General features: G+C 35.9%; 1 protein-coding gene across 4 annotated transcripts in view; it reads left to right on the forward strand.

Moving 5' to 3' along the window:
- Nucleotides 1–22,579, forward strand: part of CEP350 (centrosomal protein 350) — a 163,915-nt gene that overhangs the window by 14,900 nt on the left and 126,436 nt on the right. For 3 of the 4 annotated variants that reach the window (XM_043922764.1, XM_043922766.1, XM_043922767.1), the window contains exons 2-6: nt 8,180–8,265; nt 9,292–9,338; nt 12,689–12,803; nt 15,001–15,160; nt 19,483–20,105. In XM_043922764.1, the coding sequence (XP_043778699.1) occupies nt 8,193–8,265; nt 9,292–9,338; nt 12,689–12,803; nt 15,001–15,160; nt 19,483–20,105 (1,018 nt within the window). In that variant the 5' untranslated portion in view covers nt 8,180–8,192. The remainder of the gene's footprint in view (nt 1–8,179; nt 8,266–9,291; nt 9,339–12,688; nt 12,804–15,000; nt 15,161–19,482; nt 20,106–22,579) is intronic. The other variant, XM_043922765.1, reaches the window with a different exon arrangement.

Below are 22,579 nucleotides of genomic sequence, written 5' to 3' on the forward strand. Positions count from 1 at the left end.
CAGGACTGATTTCCCTTAGGATGGACTAGTTGGATCTCCTTGCAGTCCAAGGGACTGTCAAGAGTCTTCTCCAACACCGCGGTCCAAACGCATCAATTCTTCTGCGCTCAATGTTCTTTATAGTCCAACTTTCACATCCATACATGACTACTGGAAAGTCCTAGCCACAGCTATTGGACCAAAAAAAGGAAAAAAAAAAAAAAGGCATCCACACTGGAAGGGAAGAAGTAAAACCGGCATGATTTGCAGATGATGTGATGCTATGCATGGAAATCCCTAACAGCTCCACCAAAGAACTGTTATGCATGACAAATGAATTCAGTGAAGTTTTAGAACACAAAAGTAATATACAGAAGCCTGTTACATTTTTATACAGTAATGACTTTCAGAAGGAAAAATTAGGAAAACAGTCCCATTTACAGTTGCATTAGGAAAAAATATACCCAGGAGTAAATTTAACCAACAAAGTGAAAGACCTGTACTCTGCAAGCTACGAGACATTGATGAATTAAAGGTGACACAGATAAATGAAACGAGACACAATGTTCATGGACTGAAAAAAGTAATATTGTTAAAGTCCATACTACCCAAAAGAATTTGATGTAATCCCTGAAATGGCATTTTTTACAGAAGTAGAGCAAATAATCCTAAAGTTTGTATGGAACTTCAAAAGATAGTAAAAGAAAACTTTTGACAGATTAGATTCTGTTCTTTCTATGAAGAGATTTTTGTTTTCATTGTACTTATTCCTCAGTGATTCTTTTTTCTGTATTTCTAGAAGATGGTGACATATGTATTATGTATTCTTAAATGAAGAACAAACCTACTTAAATAGATTTTATTAATAACACTTATTAGGCATGGGATAACCATGGATTATGAAAGGTGGATTATTGTCAAATTGAAGTACTTCATGATACTGGACATATTATAGAATTGAATTAAAATTATAATTGTAAACCTAAGCTAGGATTTGGTTATTTCATGTTATCTGAAAATACTTTGGGAGAGGGGAGAATAAATTGGAAGATTGGGATTGACATATACATACTACTATATATAAAATAGATAAGTAAGAAGGGCCTACTATGGGCTTCCTTGGTGGCTACTTAAGTGGTGGGAGACATGGTTTCGATCCCTGGGTCAGGAAGATCCCTTGGAGAAGGAAATGGCAACACACTCCAGTATTCTTGACTGGGAAATCCCATGGACAGAGGAGCCTGGTGGGCTACAGTCTGTGGGGTTGCCAGAGTTGGACATGACTTAGCAACTGAACAACAACAAAGGACCTACTGTATAGCTCAGGGAACTCTACTCAATAATCTGCAATGGCCTATTTGGGGAAAGAATCTAAAAAGAGTGGATGGATATATATGTATGATTGGTTCACTTTGCTGCACACCTGAAACTAACACAGCATTGTTACTCAGCTGCACACCAATAAAAATGTAAAGAAAATACTTTTAACTGAAGTTTAATATATGTTGAAAAGTATATGAGTGTACAGTTTGGTGAAGTCTTACAAACTGAACACACCCAAAAAGTCAGCACCGAAATCAGTTCAGTTCAGTTCAGTTGTTCAGTTTTGTCTGACTCTTTGTGACCCAATGGACTGCAGCACGCCAGGCTTCTTTGTCCATCACCCAACTCCCGGAGTTTACACAAACTTATGTCCATTGAGTCAGTGATGCTATGTAACCATCTCATCCTCTGTTGTCCCTTCTCCTTCTGCCTTCAATCTTTCCCAACATAAGGGTCTTTTCATATGAATCACCTCTTTGCATCAGGTAGCCAAAAAGCTGGAGTTTCAGCTTTAACATCAGTCCTTCCAATGAACACCCAGGACCAATTTCCCTTAGGATGGACTGGTTGGATCTCCTTGCAGTCCTAGGGACTGTCAAGAGTCTTCTCCAACACCACAGTTCAAAAGCATCAATTCTTCGGTGCTCAGCTTTCTTCACAGTTCAACTCTCTCATCCATATATGACCACTGGAAAAACCATAGCCTTGACTAGACAGACCTTTGATGAGAAAGTAATATCTCTGCTTTTTACTATGCTGTCTAGGTTGTTCATAACTTTCCTTCCAAGGAGTAAGTGTCTTTATTTCGTGACTGTAGTCACCATCTGCAGTGATTTTGGAGCCCCAAACAATAAAGTCTCTCACAGTTTCCATTGTTTCCCAGTCTATTTGCCATGAAGTGATGGGACCAGATGCCACGATCTTAAGTTTTCTGAATGTTGAGTTTGAAGCCAACTTTTTCACTCTTCTCTTTCACTTTAATCAAGAGGCTCTTTAGTTTCTCTTCACTTTCTGCCATAATGGTGATGTCATTTGCATATCTGAGGTTATTGATATTTCTCCCGGCAGTCTTGATTCCAGCTTGTGCTTCATCCAGTCCAGCAGGTCTCATGATGTACTCTGCATATAAGTTAAATAAGCAGGGTGACAATATACATCCTTGACATACTCCTTTTCCTATTTGAAACCACTCTGTTGTTCCATGTCCATTTCTAACTGTTGCTTCTTGACCTGCATTGAGATTTCTCAGGAGGCAGGTCAGGTGGTCTGGTATTCCCATCGCTTTCAGAATTTTCCAGTTTGTTATGATCCACACAGTCAAAGGCCTTGGCATAGTCAATAAAGCAGAAATAGATGTTTTTCTTGAACTCTCTTTTTTGATGATCCAACAGATGTTGGAAATTTGATCTCTGGTTCCTCCGCCTTTTCTCAATCCACCTTGAACATCTGGAAGTTCACGGTTCATGTACTGTTGAAGCCCAGCTTGGAGAATTTTGAGCATTACTTTGCTAGCATGTGAGATGAGTGCAATTATGCGGTATTTTGAGCATTCTTTGGCATTGCCTTTCTTTGGGATTGGAATGAAAACTGACCTTTTCCAGTCCTGTGGCCACCGCTGAGTTTTCCAAATTTGCTGACATATTGAGTGCAGCACTTTCACAGCATCATCTTTTAGGATTTGAAATAGCTCAACTGGAATTCCATCACCTCCACTAGCTTTGTTCGTAGTGATGCTTCCTAAGGCCCACTTGACTTCACATTCCAGGATGTCTGGATCTAGGTGAGTGATCTCACCATCATGATTATCTTAGTCTTGAAGATCTTTTTTGTATATTTGATTTTGCCAAATCAGTAAACAGTATTATTAGTACCTCAGCCCTTCCTTGCTCCAATTCTTGTCACCCTCCTCTCAAAAGCATACATAAGGAAAGAAAAAAAGAAAGCATACATAATGACCATCCTCAGTTCTATCAGAGTAGGTTAATTTTGCCTGTTTGATGTTTTATAAAATGTATACAGCGTGTACACTAGTTTCTGGCATTCTTCACTTAACATGTTTGTGATGCCCAACTGTCTGGTTGTATGTAGTTGTGATTAGTTCATTCTCATTGTTAGGTGGTGAATATACTGTAACGTATTTACAGGATGAAGTTCTGTATAAATGTCACACTCTTTATATTGTCATTTGCTTTTGAAGATGATTATTAATAGGGCTGTTATATTGAAGCAGATAGATTCTTTTTTTTTTTTTCCCCCCTTGGCTGCACTCTTTGTTGTGGTGCGCAGACTTTCTCCAGTTGCTGTGTGCAGAGGCTTCTCTATTTGTAGAGCATGGGCCCTAGAGCATGGGGGCATCTCTAGTTGTGGTGCACAGGCTTAATTGCTCTGCAGCATATGGGATCTTAGTTCCCTGACCGGGGATTAAACCTGTATCCCCTGCCTTGGAAGGCTGATTCTTAACCACTGTACCACCAGGGATATCCCTGAAGCAGATTCTTTTCTTTTTGCTGATCTCCACTGTCTCAGGTTTATCGGCATTAGCTCTTAAGCATAGAGATTTTGGATGTATATGCAGGTTTTGATTATTTAATCTGTTTCTGCTTCCCATTAGAAAATTGATCATTATTATATATTTTAGCATTTATTTTAAAGTGAGGTCTGCTCAAAGAAAACTTTTGTCTAGTCATTGACAGATTATTTAGTAATATAGAATAGTTCATGTTTGTTTCGGAGAAGGCAATGGCAACCCACTCCAGTACTCTTGCCTGGAAAATCCCATGGACGGAGGAGCCTGGTAGGCTGCAGTCCATGGGGTTGCTAAGAGTCGGACATGACTGAGCAACTTCACTTTCACTTTTCACTTTCGTTCATTGAAGGAAATGGCAACCCACTCCAGTACTCTTGCCTGGAAAATCCCATGGACAGGGGAGCCTGGTGGGCTGCCGTCTATGGGGTCGCACAGAGTCGGACACGACTGAAGTGACTTAGCAGCAGCAGCAGCAGAATGTTTGTTTAGTTATCATTTGACACTTAACTAGACCAAAAGTATCTTTATGAGAAGGATACTGAAGTGAGTTTATTATTCTATGTTGGTAGCTCTGATTAAAGTTTTTATGGTTATAAAAATTTTAACTGTTGGCATACCTATTGATTTTAAAATTTTTACTATTCTATTTTTAAAAAACTAGATTGACTTTTCTTAGAATCATATTGTATAATCTATGAAAATTTTATTTTTAGAAAATTTTTATTTTTGGAACGTTTTTGAAGTTTTTTCCTGAGAAATTTATAAATCAGGATTGTTTATTATAGGTAAAAGTATCTCTCTTAAAAATTAATTATAAAAAAAATTATACCTTTAGTTTTTCATGTTTGTACTTAGTAGGTAGGCTTTTCCTTTTTTATGTAAATTAACGTCTTTAATAAAAACAATATTGAACTGCCTTTACAGACATTGAAGAAAATTATTTTTATCAAATATGACAGAAGTTTAATATACTATTTATAATGTAAGAACTCAGCAAATCAATAAGAAAAACTTTAATATCCTGGTAGGTTAATGGGCAAAGGACAAGAAAAGATAGTTCATAAATGAAGAACTAAAATTAAGATCTATGGCAGAGTGTTCAGTCCTTCAGGCAGTCTACTAAATTCAAATTAAAGAAACCATTTTCTGGTACAAATGAACTTACTTATGAAACAGAAACAGACGCACAGGTTTAGAAAACAAACTTACGGTTGCCCAGGGGAAGGAGGGGTTAAGAAGGAAGAGATAGGTAGTTTGGATGGACATGTACGTGTGTGCGTGCTAAGCTGCTTCAGGTGTGTGTCTGACTCTTTGCCTGCAAGGTTCCTCTGTTCATGGGGTTCTCTAGGCAAGAATACCAGAGTGTGTTGCCATGCCCTCCTCCAGAGATGTTCCTGATCCAGGGATCAAACCCATGTCTCTCATGTCTCCTACAATAGCAGATGGATTCTTTACTAGCACCACCTGGGAAGCCCAGATGGACATGTACACACTGCTTTATTTAAAATGGATAACCAACAAGGACCTACTGTATAGAACTCTGCTGAATGCTATGTGGCAGCCTGGATGGGAGGGCAGTTTGGGGGAGAATGGATACATGCATATATATGGCTGAGTCCCTTTGCTGTTCACCTAAAACTATCACAACATTGTTAATCAGCTGTACCCCAATACAAAATAAAAAGTTTTTTAAGAAAGACCATTTTCTTCCGTAAAAGGAATATAATTAATATTCCTTAATATTCAACAAAAGTAAAAAGCATAGTTAATATTAAAATATATTAATGAAATTGATCAGCTCATATTATTGTAAATTGGAAAACAGTTCAACATTGGATCTCTAGAGTGGTATGTTCTGTATATTCTTCAGTTGAGTTTTTGCATACTTTGTAGCTCCTGTTCTTTTTTTTTTTATTTTTTATTTTTTTTATTTATTTTTTATTTATTTTTTTAATTTTATTTTATTTTTATTTATTTATTTTTTTATTATTATTATTTTTTTTCCCAGTGGGTTTTGTCATACATTGATATGAATCAGCCATGGATTTACATGTATTCCCAATCTTCCAAATGAGCAAACATTCATATCCGTTCAGTTCAGTCGCTCAGTCGTGTCCGACTCTGCAACCCCATGAATCACAGCATGCCAGGCCTCCCTGTCCGTCACCAGCTCCTAGAGTTTACTCAAACTCATGTCCATCGAATTGGTTATGCCATCCAGCTGTCTCATCCTCTGTCGTCCCCTTCTCCTCCTGCACCCAATCCCTCCAGCATCAGGGTCTTTTCCAGTGAGTGAACTCTTCGCATGAGGTGGCCAAAATATTGGAGTTTCAGCTTCAGCATCAGTCCTTCCAATGAACACTCAGGACTTATGTCCTTTAGGATGGACTGGTTGGATCTCCCTGCAGTCCAAGGGACTCTCAAGAGTCTTCTCCAACACCACAGTTCAAAAGCATCAATTCTTCGGTGCTCAGCTTTCTTCACAGTTCAACTCTCACATCCATACATGACCACTGGAAAAACCATAGCCTTGACCAGACGGACCTTTGTTGGCAAAGTAATGTCTCTGCTTTTTAATATGCTGTCTAGGTTGGTTATAACTTTCCTTCATATACACAGATATTTTCATTACAGTGTTATTTATAATAGAGAAAATGAGTCATATTATTGTATTGATAATCTCTTGTTGGATTACTTCCAGGATGGCTCATTCATATGGCTCTAGGCAGGAACCCTAATTTTTTTTTTGCCACATGGATCTCTTCATAGGGTTTTTTGACTGTCCTTATGACATGGCAGCTGGATCCTTGAGAGAGAACAGGCAGTGCCCTTTGTGACTTAGTTTTGAAAGTCACACGTCGTTTCTACCACATTTGATTTGTTAAGAGAACCGGTAAGTCCAGCCTACATCCAATGAGAGGAAGTTAAACTCCACTTCTTGAAGAAAGGAGCATCAAAGAATTTGTGGATGTATTCTAAAACCACTTCAAATGTCTAGCATTTAAATAGGACACAAAATTGAAATTATAGTGATTACAGTAAAAAAAAAAAAAGTAAAAAGAACAGAAGAGATCTTAATGATTGTGTTAAGATTTGGAGAGCAGGAATGAGTTTTCCCCTTCTACATTTTCCAAACTGTGTTTTTATGTGACTTTTACAACAGAATTTTGTCATCAAGCTGTTTAATTAGCATGAGTAGATCATGATCTTTCTCTTTGAGTCATTATATAATTTTTTCCCCTTTTTAATTTGTTTTTTTATGGTGACATACATGTAACATAAAATTTATTAACCATTTTCCAGGATTCAGTTTGATGGTAGTAAATACACTAATAATGTTATGCAGTCATAATAACCATCCATCTCTAGAACTCCTTTCATCTTGCAGAAATGAAACTCTATACCCATTAAACAATAGCTTCCTATTTTCCCCTTCCCCCGGTCCCTCACAGCCACTATTTTACTTTCCGTTCCTATGATTTGGACTATTCTAGGTATCTCACATAAGTGGAATAATATAGTATTTGTCTTTGTAACTGGCTTATTTCACCTAGCATAATGTTCTCAAGGTTCATTTATTGTAGCATGTGTCAAAATATCCCACCTCTTTAAGACTGAATAATAATGTTTTATGTATATACTGAAAGTGAAAGTGAAGTCGCTCAGTCGTGTCCAACTCTTTGCGACCCCATGACCTGTAGCCTACGAGGTTCCTCCGTCCATGGAATTTTCCAGGCAAGAGTACTGGAGTGGGTTGCCATTTCCTTCTCCAGGGGATCTTCCCCTCCCAGGGATCGAACCCCGTTCTCCCGCACTGCAAGCAGACGCTTTGACCGTCTGAGCCACCACACTACATTTTACTTATTTTTTCATTTGTTTATGGACACTTTGGTTGCTTTCATCTTTTGACTGTTGTGAGCAGTGCTGTGAACAAATATCTCTTCAAGACCCTGCTTTCAACTCTTCTATGCTGAACCATATGATAGTTTTCCTTTAAATTTTTGAGGGACTGCTGAGCTATTTTCCATAGCAGCTGTACCATTTTACATTCCAAGGAACAGTGCACAAGAGTTACAGTTTCTTCACATCTTCATTAACACTTTTGTTTGTTGGTTGGTTTGATAGTAGCTATCCTAGTTTGTGTGAGGTGGTTATGATATAATTTTTAATGGTTTAGTTTTCCAAGCAAAAATAAAGTTATCAAATTATCAGGAACTGAAAAGAGAATATAAAGATAACTTTTAGAAATGACAAAATTCTTTTTTGACTTTCACAAAAGGCAAGATAGGGCATTTTCTTCACTGATATTATAATGTTGATTTTCAGTGAATGCTGATGATGTGATTGCAGGTAAATTGGCAGGATGAGGAGCAGCAAATCAAAAGAGGTGCCTTTACCAAATCCAAGGAACTCTCAAAGCATGGATACTATTCAAGGTATGATTTTTTTTTTTTTAACTGAACTTAATGCTTTGTTTAGGTCCTGTGCCTAAGATTTTGGGCTATTCAGTAAATGAAAATACCCATATGCTTTGATTTATAACAAATGGATAAATGCTTTTTAAAATTCAGTTTCATTTTAAATATACGATATACTTTACTTTCAGAGGCACGCAGTAGTAAACTGCCTTGTAAAGCAATACATTCTTTTTTAAAAAAGAATCAGTATATGTAAAATTAGTTATATATAATATCTTATAATAAATTCTGACTTAATGTCAATAAATGATACTATATAGCTCCCAGTATAGTTATAGACCTGTAGTGCACAGATAAAAAAATTATAGTCTTATTGAACTTCTTGTTTTTAGTGATGCATGGGGGTAACTTTAATTTAGGACTTGATATTTTTGAGGGACTTTGACAAATGAGTACATCTGGAGCAAGATAATTGGGTTCGTGAGGGACCTGGAACTCATGTCACATGAGGAGCATTTAGAGGAGATGAAAATATTTATCCTAGAGAACACTGACTCAGGGGAAATATGTAGACTCCTTGAATATATACTCTTTGAAGGGCTATTGTCTGAAAGAATGAATAGATATTACCTTTGTTTCTACTAGTAGGTTGAAGTCTGGAGTAGTTTTCTGATCTCTCTCATACCATAATACGAAATGCAGCATGGTACTTAACAGTGTATTTGTTCAGCTCATTGGGATAAACTGAGGATACTGCTTATTGTTGGAGATGTAGAGGGGGGTGTTAGTCTAGTTGTCCTACGGGATCAGTGTCCTAGGGGGATCAGTGCCTAATACAGCTCTAAACCGTGTATTAGGAAGCTAGGCTTTACAGGATGGGAGAAGAATCATATTTTGGCTCAATGTAATAAAGCACTTGCTGGAGAATAGTTCTGCCTAATAAAGTGGTTCTCAAACTTTTGAGTGCATTTGGGAGCTTATTAAAATGCAGGTTTCAAGGTCTGCTTCAGAGATCCTAATTCAATAAATATTAATGTTGCCCAGCAGATATAACCGCACCATGGGATGCACTTTCTCAGACCAAGGCTGCTGTAAGTAATTAATAGGTTCCATTTATTTCCTTATAGTGTAAAATTTTCTGTTATGATTGAGTAGATTAAAATTCTTTTCTATAGTGCTTTTTTTAATGAGAAAATAGTTAAACTTTTCAATATGAAAAGTTATATACTATGTTACAAAATGAAAATTAGTGACAACTATTAGATAGTAAAGCAGTAATTAGGACATTACTTTAAGTATCAGAAACATTAACACTATGGCATATAAAATGTTAAACTATTTTGTGTTATTTATTCTGCTTTAATAAATTTACTCAGTTGGTATGTTGATATTAAGATTTAAAATGTAGGATTTATTAGAGATGGTAGGACTGTATCTACGTGGGAAGCTTCATAGAGCGGATATGAAAGGGACAGCTTTTCCTTGAGTGGACTGTGAGTCACCTGCTGGTTTTTTGTGGCAGTAACAGGCTGTTTTCTCTTAGCACTGCTGAAGAAGAATGATTATGGGCCACCGTTCTTATTTATATTCTGTCCAGTCTTGTCTGGAGTTTAGGAATCCAGATTTTTCAAGTGATACATAGCTCTTTAAAGAGAGACCTTTCTTTTTCATTTGCTCTCTAGGCAAATTGCTCTTCTTATATCAGGTTGGTACAAAAGTAATTGTGGTTTTTGCATTATTGAAATTTGCCATTTGATATTGGAATATACTCTAAATGTGGTTATATTATACATCATTTTAATGCACATTTCTTACCTTTTTTTTGCTAATGACTTTTATTACTTGCTGCTTATTTTATATTTATTTTAGACTATGGAAATGATGTTAGACAAAAAGTAGATTTGAGTGATTTTCTTATTTGAGTTCAGAATGAGTCATTTGAAGCAACAGAGACAACTGTCAACAACAATGCTTTTGGACCAAGAACTGCTAACAAATGCACAGTGTCATGGTAGTTCAAGAAGTTCTGAAAAAAGTAGACGAGAAGCTTGAAGATAAAGGAGCATAGTGGCTGGCCATCAGAAATTAACAGGACTAATTGAGAGCCATCATCGGATTGATCCTTATATAACTATGCGAGAAGTCGCTGAAGAACTCAGTGTTGACCATTCTACAGTCGTGCAGCATTTGAAGCAAATTGGAAAGGTGAAAAAGCTCTATAAGTGGATGCCTCGTGAGCTGACTAGAAATTAAAAAAATCGTCATTTTGAAGTGTCTTCTCTTACTCTATACAACATCCGTGAACCGTTTCTCAATCAGACTGTGCCATGCGACACAAAGTGGATTTTATATGACAACCAGCTGAGTGGTTGGACCGAGAAGCAGCTCCAAAGCCCCACGCTGAGCCAGACTTGCACCAGTAAAAGGCCCTTGTCACTGTGTGGTGGTCTGCTGCCCGTCTCATCCGCTGCAGCTCTCTGAATCCCAATGAAACCACTGCCTCTGAGAAGTATGCTCAGAAAACCGACAAGATGCACCCAAAATTGCAACACCTGCAGCTGGTATTGGTTAACAGAAAGGGCCTAATTTTTCTCCATGACAGCGCCCAACTACATGTCGAACAACCAGCACTTCAAAAGTTGAATGGATTGGGCTACAAAGTTTTGCCTCATCCAGATATTTACCTGACCTCTTGCCAACCAACTGCTACTTCTTCAAGTATCCCAACAACTTTTTTCAGGGAAAATGCTTCCACAGCCAGCAGGATGCAGAAAATGCTTCTTAAGAGTTTGTTGAATCCTGAAGCATAAATTTTTATGCTACAGAAATAAACTTCTCATTGGCAAAAATGTGTTGATTGTTATGGTTCCTATTTTGATTAATAAAGATGTGTTTGAGCCTAGTTATAATGGTCTAAACTTCGCAGTCTGCGGCTGCCCTGTTGGGTTAGTGGTAAAGAACTCACTTGCCAATGCAGGAGACACAGGTGTGGTCCCTGGTCCACGACGATTCCACGTGCTGCAGAGCGCAGCAGCTGAGTTTGAGAGCCTGGGAACCACGACTGCTGAAGCCCTCATGGCCTAGAGCCTGCGCTTCCCAACAGGAGAAGCCACCGGAATGAGAAGCCCACACACCACAGCTGGAGAGGAGCCCCCGCTCTTGGCAACTAGAGGCTCAAGCCCACACAGCAATGAAGACCCATGACAGACAAAAATAAATAAATAAAATTATTTTTAAAAAGTCACAGTCTGGACTGTAGTTATGTTTGCACTGACCTTATATATGTATGTGTGTGTATGTATGTATATTTATCTATTTGTTCTATTTATTTGTTTGTTTTGTATTCTACCAGAATTCAAGTCATCTATTTCTTAACTGTGTAAATTTGATACTTTGTCCTAAAATCTTTTGAATTGATTTGAAGGTCAATCTGGAAAAGGTACTATAACCTAGATTTGGTCATAATGCAGAGTCAGATTTTGGGTCCATGAATGTAGCAATCAGCATATATTCTCCATGAGCATTGTACATTTATAATGTAAGAATAGTTTTTATCACCAATTAAATTTAGAGCTAAGCTAGCTTAGAGCTGAGTTGTTAATAGTTTTTTTTAAAAAATTATTGAGTTTTTAAAAATAATTTTTAGGGGTGATCAATGGTTCATAAATGGGGGGACAGTCTGATAAAGAACTGTTAATATATAAAGGATTATTCCAATTTTGTGAGTACACTGTACTGGAAAAATCTGAAAGAAGATAAATCAGAATTTTACACAAAGTTTTTATCTCTTTTTGGTGGAATTTTGGAATTTTGATTAATTTTATTTTTTTCTACTTTTTTCTGTTTTCTTCAAGTTTTCTCCTGTAGGAATTTAGGAGAAAATACTTTTTAAAGTCATTGATGGTTATATCAAAAGTCGACTTAACTGTAGTGCTTGGAAACCTGAATTTTATCTTATTAACTTTGTCCTTATTGTGAAACTTAATTTGTAGATATAAAATGATAAAAAGTGACTTTAAATAATCCTAAATTTTAGTCTAGAGGAATTGTTCTTTCCTCATTTTTTGCATGTAAAACACATAAAATATGTAGAAACACACAAAATATGTAGCAAAATATGTAGCATAGTGATATGCAACATACAATATCAGAAAATTTACTGCTTTTAAAAAACTCAACAATTAAAAAAATACATCAACAGATCAAATAGAAAACTCTTGGTATTCTATAGACATTTTGATTTTTGTGTCCAGATTTGGGCAGCATTGGCCAATTGCTTAGGTAGTAAATAATAGAAAAACTATTGTTTTTAGTTAAAATAAAGCATTCCTAAGTTTTTTCTCCTTTAGAGAAAGTTGTTGGACAATATAAGTAATTAAATTGATGGTAGCTGATTTAGAATAGAATTAACCTATTTGTTTTGATGGTGTTTAAACTTTAGCTGAGACACATTGAAAACAAATTGGAAGTAGCCCCTACGAGTACAGCTGTGTTTGATTCTGTCATGGATACCAAGAAATCTTCTGCGAGTGCTACCAGAAAAATCAGTAGAAAAGGTATGTATGAGGCAACTTCCAAAGATACAAATATATTAAATATGAATTTTTGGTATTTCAGTTTAATTTCTCGATATAATTCCATATATTTCCTTGTTCTTTTGTCAGAGACTAGATGCTTAATCAGCATTTAGTTTTTTTCCTTTGGTACTGAGTAGTTATGAAGCAGCCTCATATTCAGTGACTGTAGACGACGTTTTCACCATCTTTTTTTTTTTTTATTATTATTTTATTTTTTCCAGTGGGTTTTGTCATACATTGATATGAATCAGCCATGGATTTACATGTATTCCCAATCCCGATCCCCCCTCCCACCTCCCTCTCCACCCGATTCCTCTGGGTCTTCCCAGTGCACCAGGCCGGAGCACTTGTCTCATGCATCCCACCTGGGCTGGTGATCTGTTTCACCATAGATAGTATACATGCTGTTCTTTTGAAATATCCCACCCTCACATTCTCCCACAAAGTTCAAAAGTCTGTTCTGTATTTCTGTGTCTCTTTTTCTGTTTTGCATATAGGGTTATCGTTATCACCTTTCTAAATTCCATATATATGTGTTAGTATGCTGTAATGTTCTTTATCTTTCTGGCTTACTTCACTCTGTATAATGGGCTCCAGCTTCATCCATCTCATTAGGACTGGTTCAAATGAATTCTTTTTAACGGCTGAGTAATATTCCATGGTGTATATGTACCACAGCTTCCTTATCCATTCATCTGCTGATGGGCATCTAGGTTGCTTCCATGTCCTGGCTATTATAAACAGTGCTGCGATGAACATTGGGGTGCACGTGTCTCTTTCATATCTGGTTTCCTCAGTGTGTATGCCCAGAAGTGGGATTGCTGGGTCATATGGCAGTTCTATTTCCAGTTTTTTAAGAAATCTCCACACTGTTTTCCATAGTGGCTGTACTAGTTTGCATTCCCACCAACAGTGTAAGAGGGTTCCCTTTTCTCCACACCCTCTCCAGCATTTATTGCTTGTAGACTTTTGGATAGCAGCCATCCTGACTGGCGTGTAATGGTACCTCATTGTGGTTTTGATTTGCATTTCTCTAATAATGAGTGATGTGGAGCATCTTTTCATGTGTTTGTTAGCCATCTGTATGTCTTCTTTGGAGAAATGTCTGTTTAGTTCTTTGGCCCATTTTTTGATTGGGTCATTTATTTTTCTGGAATTGAGCTGCAGGAGTTGCTTGTATATTTTTGAGATTAATCCTTTGTCTGTTTCTTCATTTGCTATTATTTTCTCCCAGTCTGAGGGCTGTCTTTTCACCTTACTTATAGTTTCCTTTGTAGTGCAAAAGCTTTTAAGTTTCATTAGGTCCCATTTGTTTAGTTTTGCTTTTATTTCCAATATTCTGGGAGGTGGGTCATAGAGCACTTTCTAACACCATACACAAAAATAAACTCAAAATGGATTAAAGATCTAAATGTAAGACCAGAAACTATAAAACTCCTAGAGGAGAACATAGGCAAAACACTCTCCGACATAAATCACAGCAAGATCCTCTATGACCCACCTCCCAGAATATTGGAAATAAAAGCAAAACTAAACAAATGGGACCTAATGAAATTTCATCATCTTTTGATCAGGGACTTAGCACCACAGCATCACCTTTGGCAGCGAGTTTTCATTTGTTAGTGAGAATTTGATTTTGAGCCTTTAGGGTTATATATGTCCTTTTTTAAAAAAAAATTCACAGGTATTTCAGTTTGAAATTTAATTGACTTAAGACTTTTGTTTTTTTGATTGGGATTTATGATCAAAATTAGAATATTTGTATTATAAATACTATCATAAATTGACAGTATTTTCTTTGGTTACCTTTCATATATTTAATTTTGTGGTTGCATAATTAGTGAAATAAACCAGATTAACTGAAACTGTGATTCTTTTTTATTAATCTGTGAGTCTGTTGGGTTTTATCTGATGCATCTTTTTTGAAGTGAGAGCCTTTGACAAAAGAATTTTTTATTTAGAGGTTTTCTTTGTGTTGTTTGCTTAGAATGCAGTCTTTCTCTATAGGTTGAATTACTGTAATAATATAACCTGAATTTTTTTGATCTACTTGCATGATATCAGCTTGAGAGTCCAGAAACAATAAGATACCTAAGTTATTTTCTTAAATGCTAGCTATGTTCAGAGACAGTTGTATTTTATATCATGTGTTTTCATAGATTTCCTTTTTCTTCAGATGGTAGATACCTGGATGATTCTTGGGTTAATGCTCCAGCCTCCAAATTTTCTAAATCACAAAAAGAGAAATCTCGTAGTCCTCTCAGAGCTACCACCCTGGAGAGTAATGTAAAAAAAATTAATCGTGTGGAGTTTCGTGACCCTTTGGTTTCTTACAGGTTAGTGTGGATTTCTTTTTTTTTTTTAATTATCTATGGAGTTAACCTGTAGTATTTGTACTAATATTATAGTTTATTTTCTCAGTTTTTCATCACACTCTGAATCTAGTATTATTACCTTTTCCATTTTCCAAAAAGGTAAAGCAAAATCTTTTATATTATGAAATGCTAACTTTCTGTTCTTTTACAGATTGAATATTTGGGGGGAAGTAGTAATATTTGCTTCAGACCACTCCATTGTAATATGTTTCCTACAAACAAATTATTCAGTTTCTGGAAGTATGGCTTTCTTCTCCCTTATATCTCAGATTGGGTGTTCTACATAGTGGTCTTCACATAGTTTAGTTTTCTTCTCTTTTTTGAGTTGGACGGTTACCTAAAATTTCTTCCTTATGACAATGTGAGTTGGTTTATTGTTTGACTCTGTTGCCAGTGGCTCGTTTAAACAATTTAGTTAGATGTTCAAGATTGATGAATGAATTTTAATTAATAAGTTAATTTTAATATATGAATAATAAGTATAAAAATGCTTTGCATTTTTGTTAGCTAATTTAGGATATTCAGCAGATAAAATTAAAGAGTTTTGTATTTGAGGGACATTTTAACTACTGATAGAAATATGTTCTTGCTGTTAGGATAGCAAATAGTATTAATAGACACTGAAACTTATAGTTCCTTGTGTCATTTATAATCATTTTTTAGTATTTTAAAGTGTCAATAAATAAATTAAGGAGTTTAACAATAATAGTGCTTGGAAGTACTTAGTTTTTTTTTTTTTTTTGGAAGTACTTAGTTTTTATACTTGCCATTCTTCAGTTGCTAAGTCATGTCTGACTCTTTGCGACCTCATCAACTACATCCAGGCTTCCCTGTCCTTCACTATCTCCCCAAGTTTGCTCAAGCTCATGTCCATTGATTCAGTGATGCCTTCCAACAATCTCATCCTCTATTGCCCCATTCTCCTCTTGCCCTCAATCTTTCCCAGCATCAGGATCTTTTCCAATGAGTTGGTTCTTCACATCAGGTGGCATTCAGTATCAGTCCTTCCAATGAATATTCAGGGTTGATTTCCTTTAGGATTGAATGGTTTGATCTCCTAGTTGTGCAAGGGACTCTCAAAAGAGTAGTCTCCAACACCACAGTTCAAAAGCATCAGTTCTTCAGCACTCAACCTTCTTTATGGTCCAACTCTCACATCTTATATTTGAGATAAAAAATTTGGGTGATGAAGGTGAATTATGCTTCCCTGGTGGCTCAGTGGTAAAGAATCTATCTGCCTGTAATGCAGGAGCTGCAGGTGACGTGGGTTCATTCCCTGGGTTGGGAAGATCCCCTGGAGGAGGGCATGGCAATCCACTCCAGTATTTTTGCCTGGGGAATCCCATGGACAGAGGAGCCTGTGGGCTACAGTCCATAGGGTCACAAAGAGTTGGACACAAGCAACTTAGCACGCAAGCATGCAGAGGTACATTATGGATTTGATTTTCAGTGTGTTCCATTTGATGCAATTTTGAAATATCTAGGTGAAAATATTCAGTCGGCAGTTGGATGTTTAGGTAGGAATGTGTGTGGAAAAGTCAGTGCTGTGAATATAAATATGGGAGTTGTCAGTAGCATTGAAGTGATAAAAGTGAAAAAAATAAATAGAGAAGAGGCCAGGGACTTAATCTGGGTACAAGTGCATAGTTTAGAAAAAGGAGAAAGGGGAAATTTAAAAGAATAATGAGATGCCTAGAAACATAATCACTATCAGAATTGAAACTAAATTACTATTACTATTCTAATATTCTTTCTGTAAATAATACTACCTCACATTTAAAATTGTGTAATTATGTATCTTTTAAGAAAAGAAACAAATACCCATAGGATAGCTGTGAATAGAACACCCTTCACCTGGCCATCCATTCATCATCTAAAACTCACCTTTTATCACCTTCTGTATGAAACACTGCTCATTTCATTCCCTAGCTTATTCGACCCTTCCTCTGTGCTTCCCAGGTGGCACTAAGTGGTAAAGAACCTGCTTGCTAATGCAGGGGACAGAAGAGACTCAGGTTCGATCCCTGGGTCAGGGAGATCCCACTTCAGTATTCTTGCCTGGAGAATCCTATGGACAGAGGAGCCTGGCAGGCTGTAGTCCATGGGGACATAAGGAGTCGGACACGACTGAATCGACTTAGTATCACCTGTGCTTCCTCTTTTGGAGCATTTTCATGTTGCATTGTATTTTGATTAAATGTGTACTCATTACATTACTTTATGTAAAACTACAAATCTGTCTCATTCCCAAACCATTATCTTAATGCTTGTCATTTAGCTAAATATTCTGTAGATATTTATGATAATTTTCATATTTATAGAAAAGTTGAAAGAATTGCATAGTGAACATCTTTATTCATGGTAGATATTTAATGAGTGAGTGAGTGAAAGACTGTGTGAAATTACTTTTTTTTAAAAAAAGTTCATTTATTTTGATCTGTCTAATTTGGCTCTGCTGGGTCTTAGTTGTGGCATGCTGAGATCTTTAGTTGCAGCATGTGGGATCTAGTTCCCTGACCGGGGATGGAACCTGGCCCCCTTCATTGAGAATGCAGAGTCTTAGCCATTGGCCTATGAGGGCAGTCCCTACTTTACTTTTTTTGGTTAATTGTCCTTCCCTTATGATTAAGACATGTAGGTAAACTACCAATTTAAACTTTATTTTCTTCTCTTGTTGTTCAGTCGCTAAGTTGTGGCTGACTCTGCGATCCCATGGACTATAGCTTGCTAGGCTTCTCCGTCTGTGGGATTTCCCAGGCAAGAATAGTGGAGTAGGTTGCCATTTCCTTCTCCAAGGCATCTTCCTGACCCAGGCATAGAACCACATCTCCTGCATTGGCAGGTGGGTTCTTTACTGCTGAGCCACCAGGGGTTCCTATTTTATTCTCTGCATATGCTGATTTTAGACCTTAATCATTTCAACAGTGAGTTGTTGCAGTCTGGTTGAGATAGTGAAAATAACTGAATTTAGTCTTGATCTCTAGTGGAAGCTGCAGAACTCAGTTCTCAGCCCCCATCTTATTTAATAATCAGCCCCTTAGAAGAGGGTCTAATGTTTTTTGAGTCATGGACCCCAGTGAGAATCTGATGAAAGCTATAGACTGTCTCCTTAGAAAAATGCACACACTCGTGCACTCATGATAGCTGCAAAATTACCATATTTTGCTGTAATAGAGTCATGAATTTAATAATTTTTGTGATATTTAGAGTTTTATGCCTAAAGTGAAAGATTTAGATCAGTAATATACAATGGCATCATTTAGTGAACCACACATATGTAATTTAAATATTTTTAGTAGTCATATGCACATACCCAAAGATGTTTTATGGTCTTTATTTTTTAATTTTTTAGAATCTGGTATGTAATTTACATTACAGCACATCTCCGTTTGGATTAAGCACATTCAAGTGCTCAGTTGCCACATGTGGCAAATGTCTACTCTTTCAGAACTTGGAGATCCAGATTGTTATGTCTGTTTTTATAATTTTGTTAGGTAGTTTTTCATGTCTTCTTCCTACTGCTGAGGCTTGTCTTCATTAATATCCCTTTTAATAACTGCTTCTGTTTCTAAAATATAACTTACTAGAATGATACATAAAATCGAAATAGTTTCTGAAGGAATACTTTTGCTAGTGTTGTTGTGAGTAGAGAACATGGACTTTGTGATGTGTGCTTTGGCTGTGTCCAGTCTTCTTTGCCTACTCTGGAATTTCTAGACATGCTTTACATAATTTGAAGCTGCCAAAAAAGTTGTCTGTAGTTCAGAGAGATTTAAATTTACTAATAACCACATTTATTTGGAGGTGAATGTTTATTGTACTTCCACTTTATTTCTACTCCCAGTCTATTTGTTAATTTCATACACTATTTAGAAGTTATATATATGAAATGCCGAAATTTGAGAACTTTTCCCCCTAGTTCTTAAGATTTTATGGAGAAGTAAGATGTACATTTTGGTAGTAAGTGTCAAGTGAATATCCAAAGTGAGATTGTAATTCTGCTTTCTGGGGTTCTTAAGGAAATCTCTGCATGCATCTTTTGCATAGTTTTTATTTTATAATATGCACATTATGATTTAGATTATTTGCCATAATCTAACCTGTGATACCCAGGAGGCATTGAACATTGAATTTTAATAGTAGTAATGATTATCTTGTTATTTCTAACCTACTAGAGTGTCTAGGTTTTGGGGTCTCTAATGTTTACTTAAGAGTTCTCCATTCAGTTTGTATGACTGGTTTTTGTATTCTTTATTTAAAGCTTATTATTTCTTTAATAATAGGGAAGTCCATGGCACACCATCCAGTACAAGTCCCAGCCATTTAGAGTCAAAGCATGTATATTGTGTGGATGTTAATGAAGAGAAGCCTGAGAGTGGGAAGCGGTTGATGTGCAGTCGAGAAGATCGGAATACACTTTGCTGTGATTTTGAGAGCTCCCGATCATCTGCCGTTGATGATACAGTTGTTAGGTTTCTAAACGATCGACCGACAATTGATGCATTGCAAAATTCTGAATGTTTGATTAAGGTGGCAGCTGCAGTGAGAAGTGATGAAGAAAAACCTAATAGAACAAAAGGAAATGAGAACACTTTGAAGTCTTCTGTGTGTAACATGGGCCATAACATTGATTCAAAAGTGTTATGGTTAACTGACTCTTCTCCGTCTTCTACTAGTACTTGTAATTCCCAAAGATTAGATATCCTGAAGCGACGACAACATGATGTCAAACTGGAAAAACTCAAGGAACGGATTAGGAAACAGTGGGAACACTCAGAAGAAACAAATGGCCAGGGCCAGAATCTGGGTCATATTGACCATCCAGTAATGGTTGTTAATGTTGATGGCTCAGTGACAGCAAAAGTCAGGAAAGTGGCAACAGCACCGCCTGCTCCAGCATATAAAGGTTTGTAATCAGTGTTTGCATCTTCTCTTTTCCAGCCTCCTTGTCTCCCTGTTTCCCTAGGATGTATTCGAGTAGAGAGGATCATCTTTAGAATAGGGGGTGATTCTCAAATCAAATGCATAAAAAAATTAATTCAAAGTGCATGCTAAAAATGCAGATTCAGATGCCTTAAGAGGTTCTTTTAGTTTGAGACCTACCATGTGAACCTTTAATAAGTTGAACAAAAGAGAAAATAAAAATTAGTATAAATTTCAGAGAACTGAAAGAATATTGCTCTTATTCTGCCATTGTATTTTGATTGTTATTAGAAATTCTTTCAGAAGCAATGTTTGAAAGATGGTTCACGCTAGTTAATATTTGGTTACAGAATATCTTGGCACTGACATTTTGATCCTGTTTAGTTAACCTTAGAATTTTGACAGGGGTTTTCTCCATGTTTAAGAAAACAGTAAATCAGATTTCCATTGAGAAGATGCTTTTCAGAGAGAATTTCTGCTTTCAACCCTACTCAAGTTTTTATATATGGTGGTTTTAGTAGTTTGCATTTTTATGTTCCTGAAATTATTTTCACAGGGTCAGGGTCATCTATGTAAAATTTTGATTCATTGATGAGGTTACTCTGTTAGACTTTTGTCTTCAAGTTCCTACCATCCTGGCCTTTTTTTTGCAGATATTTTTTCAAGTTCAGTATTTATAAATGTATGAAAAGCAAAATATAATCAAGATTGGTTTATTCTGTTAATTTTAACAAAACAACCTTAACTATCTACAGTTTGAACAGTTTATCAGTTTTTTTGTGATATGTTTTGCTAGTAATATTCATTATGAATTAAAGATAGATAATTAGCATTTTATTCTAGATAATTTATGATAAAATTGTGGGTAGTTCTCTGAATAAAATTCTTTCTTATCCTTCAAGTTGTGTGCCATGTAGAAATTGTCCATATTGCTGACAGAGCAATTAGCGAATAATGGGGTCAGAAGTTCTTGCTGGTTCTAAGATAGTGATTATACAAAACTTTGGCTATATTTATATCAGACTCATTAAATGCAGATTGTACCTTTAAGGTTTGTTCATTCTAGAAGTCAAAGTCTGCAGTTTCAAAAGTTCTTCCACTAAGGCAGAGTTGAGATGGTTGATTTGAATCTGTGTTTTATTTAATAATTTATAAAAATCTAAAAATTAAGAAAAGAAAGCAACCTTAAAGAATCAGAGTGAAAATCTCAAGTATGACTTTGAGTAGTGACTAGATTTTGTATATTCCTTTTATCACTAGTTTTAATACTTTAGTTTCTGTATTAAAATATATTATGAATGTAACTTTTATGAGGTTAACTAATGAAATATAGTATTCATTTCAGAAATCATAACAATATGGTTTCCAGTGGTATCCTGAGCAGTGGATTTATCTTTTCCAACAGTGAAGAACTGTTTTTCTGCTAACATTTTGTCAGTGTAAATTAAACGTATCTTAATATACTGTATTCTAAAGTGACATTTTAATTTCATTTGTTTAAATACTTTATAAATTCACTTGATTTGCAGTTGAAAAGATGAAAAAGACCTACATTGAAAACCTGTGTCATTCTTGTGCTCCAGTCACCTGGTCCCCTTTCTGGAGGTTACTTGTCTTAACAATTTATGTATCATTCCAGAGATAATTTTCTCTTACACAAATGAGAGAGAGAGAAAAGAGAGAAGGAGATTTTTCTTTGTCTTTTTATATAGTTGTTAGTATATGAAACCCATTCTAAACACATTACATTTATGTGTGTATGTTTAAAATTTGAAGTAGTGAACACAGTGGTTCTTTCTTGTTTTATACTTAGTGGTTTACATATCTTTTTCTTTCTGGTAAATGCCCAAGAAGGTTAAGAGCCTATATTTATCATCTGTATTTTATTTCAAAGCTTAGTACAGTGTCTTGGACACAGATGCACAGTAAATTTTTTATTCTATTCAATAAATTCAATTAGAAAAAATGTGCACAAAGAGAATGGATATAAAAACTGGGAAACAGAAACTGATGTAGATACTGAAAGCTGCTTAAAGTTAATTTATAAGTAAAGATGCAGATATAAAGAAAGGCTCCCATAAAGATAAATATTTCCTAAAGAAAAGAGAAATAAAAATGATAAGGTTGAATGTAGAGAGATGGAATGAGGGTAAGAAATGTTGGGAGGAAGATAGGTTTACATGGAATTGCCATGCTTTCTTGTTATAAACTGTAGTTTGCAATAGACTAAACACTATGTTTATAAACTTTATGTTTATATAGCTATAAGCATAGTTGTGTGTGCCCCGCGGTACAAATTTCAGGTAAAATTAAGCTTATGCTGTTGTCATAAGAGCTGAATAGATTATTTTCTATTAGACGTGTAATTATTTTACCAGTAACATTTTATCTAGCACTTTTAAAGTGCTTTTACCAATTTTTGACTCCATTAAATTGATTTAATTTTTACAAAATATT

Source organism: Cervus elaphus, chromosome 14 (assembly GCF_910594005.1).
Source record: "Cervus elaphus chromosome 14, mCerEla1.1, whole genome shotgun sequence".
Classification (NCBI taxonomy): domain Eukaryota; kingdom Metazoa; phylum Chordata; class Mammalia; order Artiodactyla; family Cervidae; genus Cervus; species Cervus elaphus.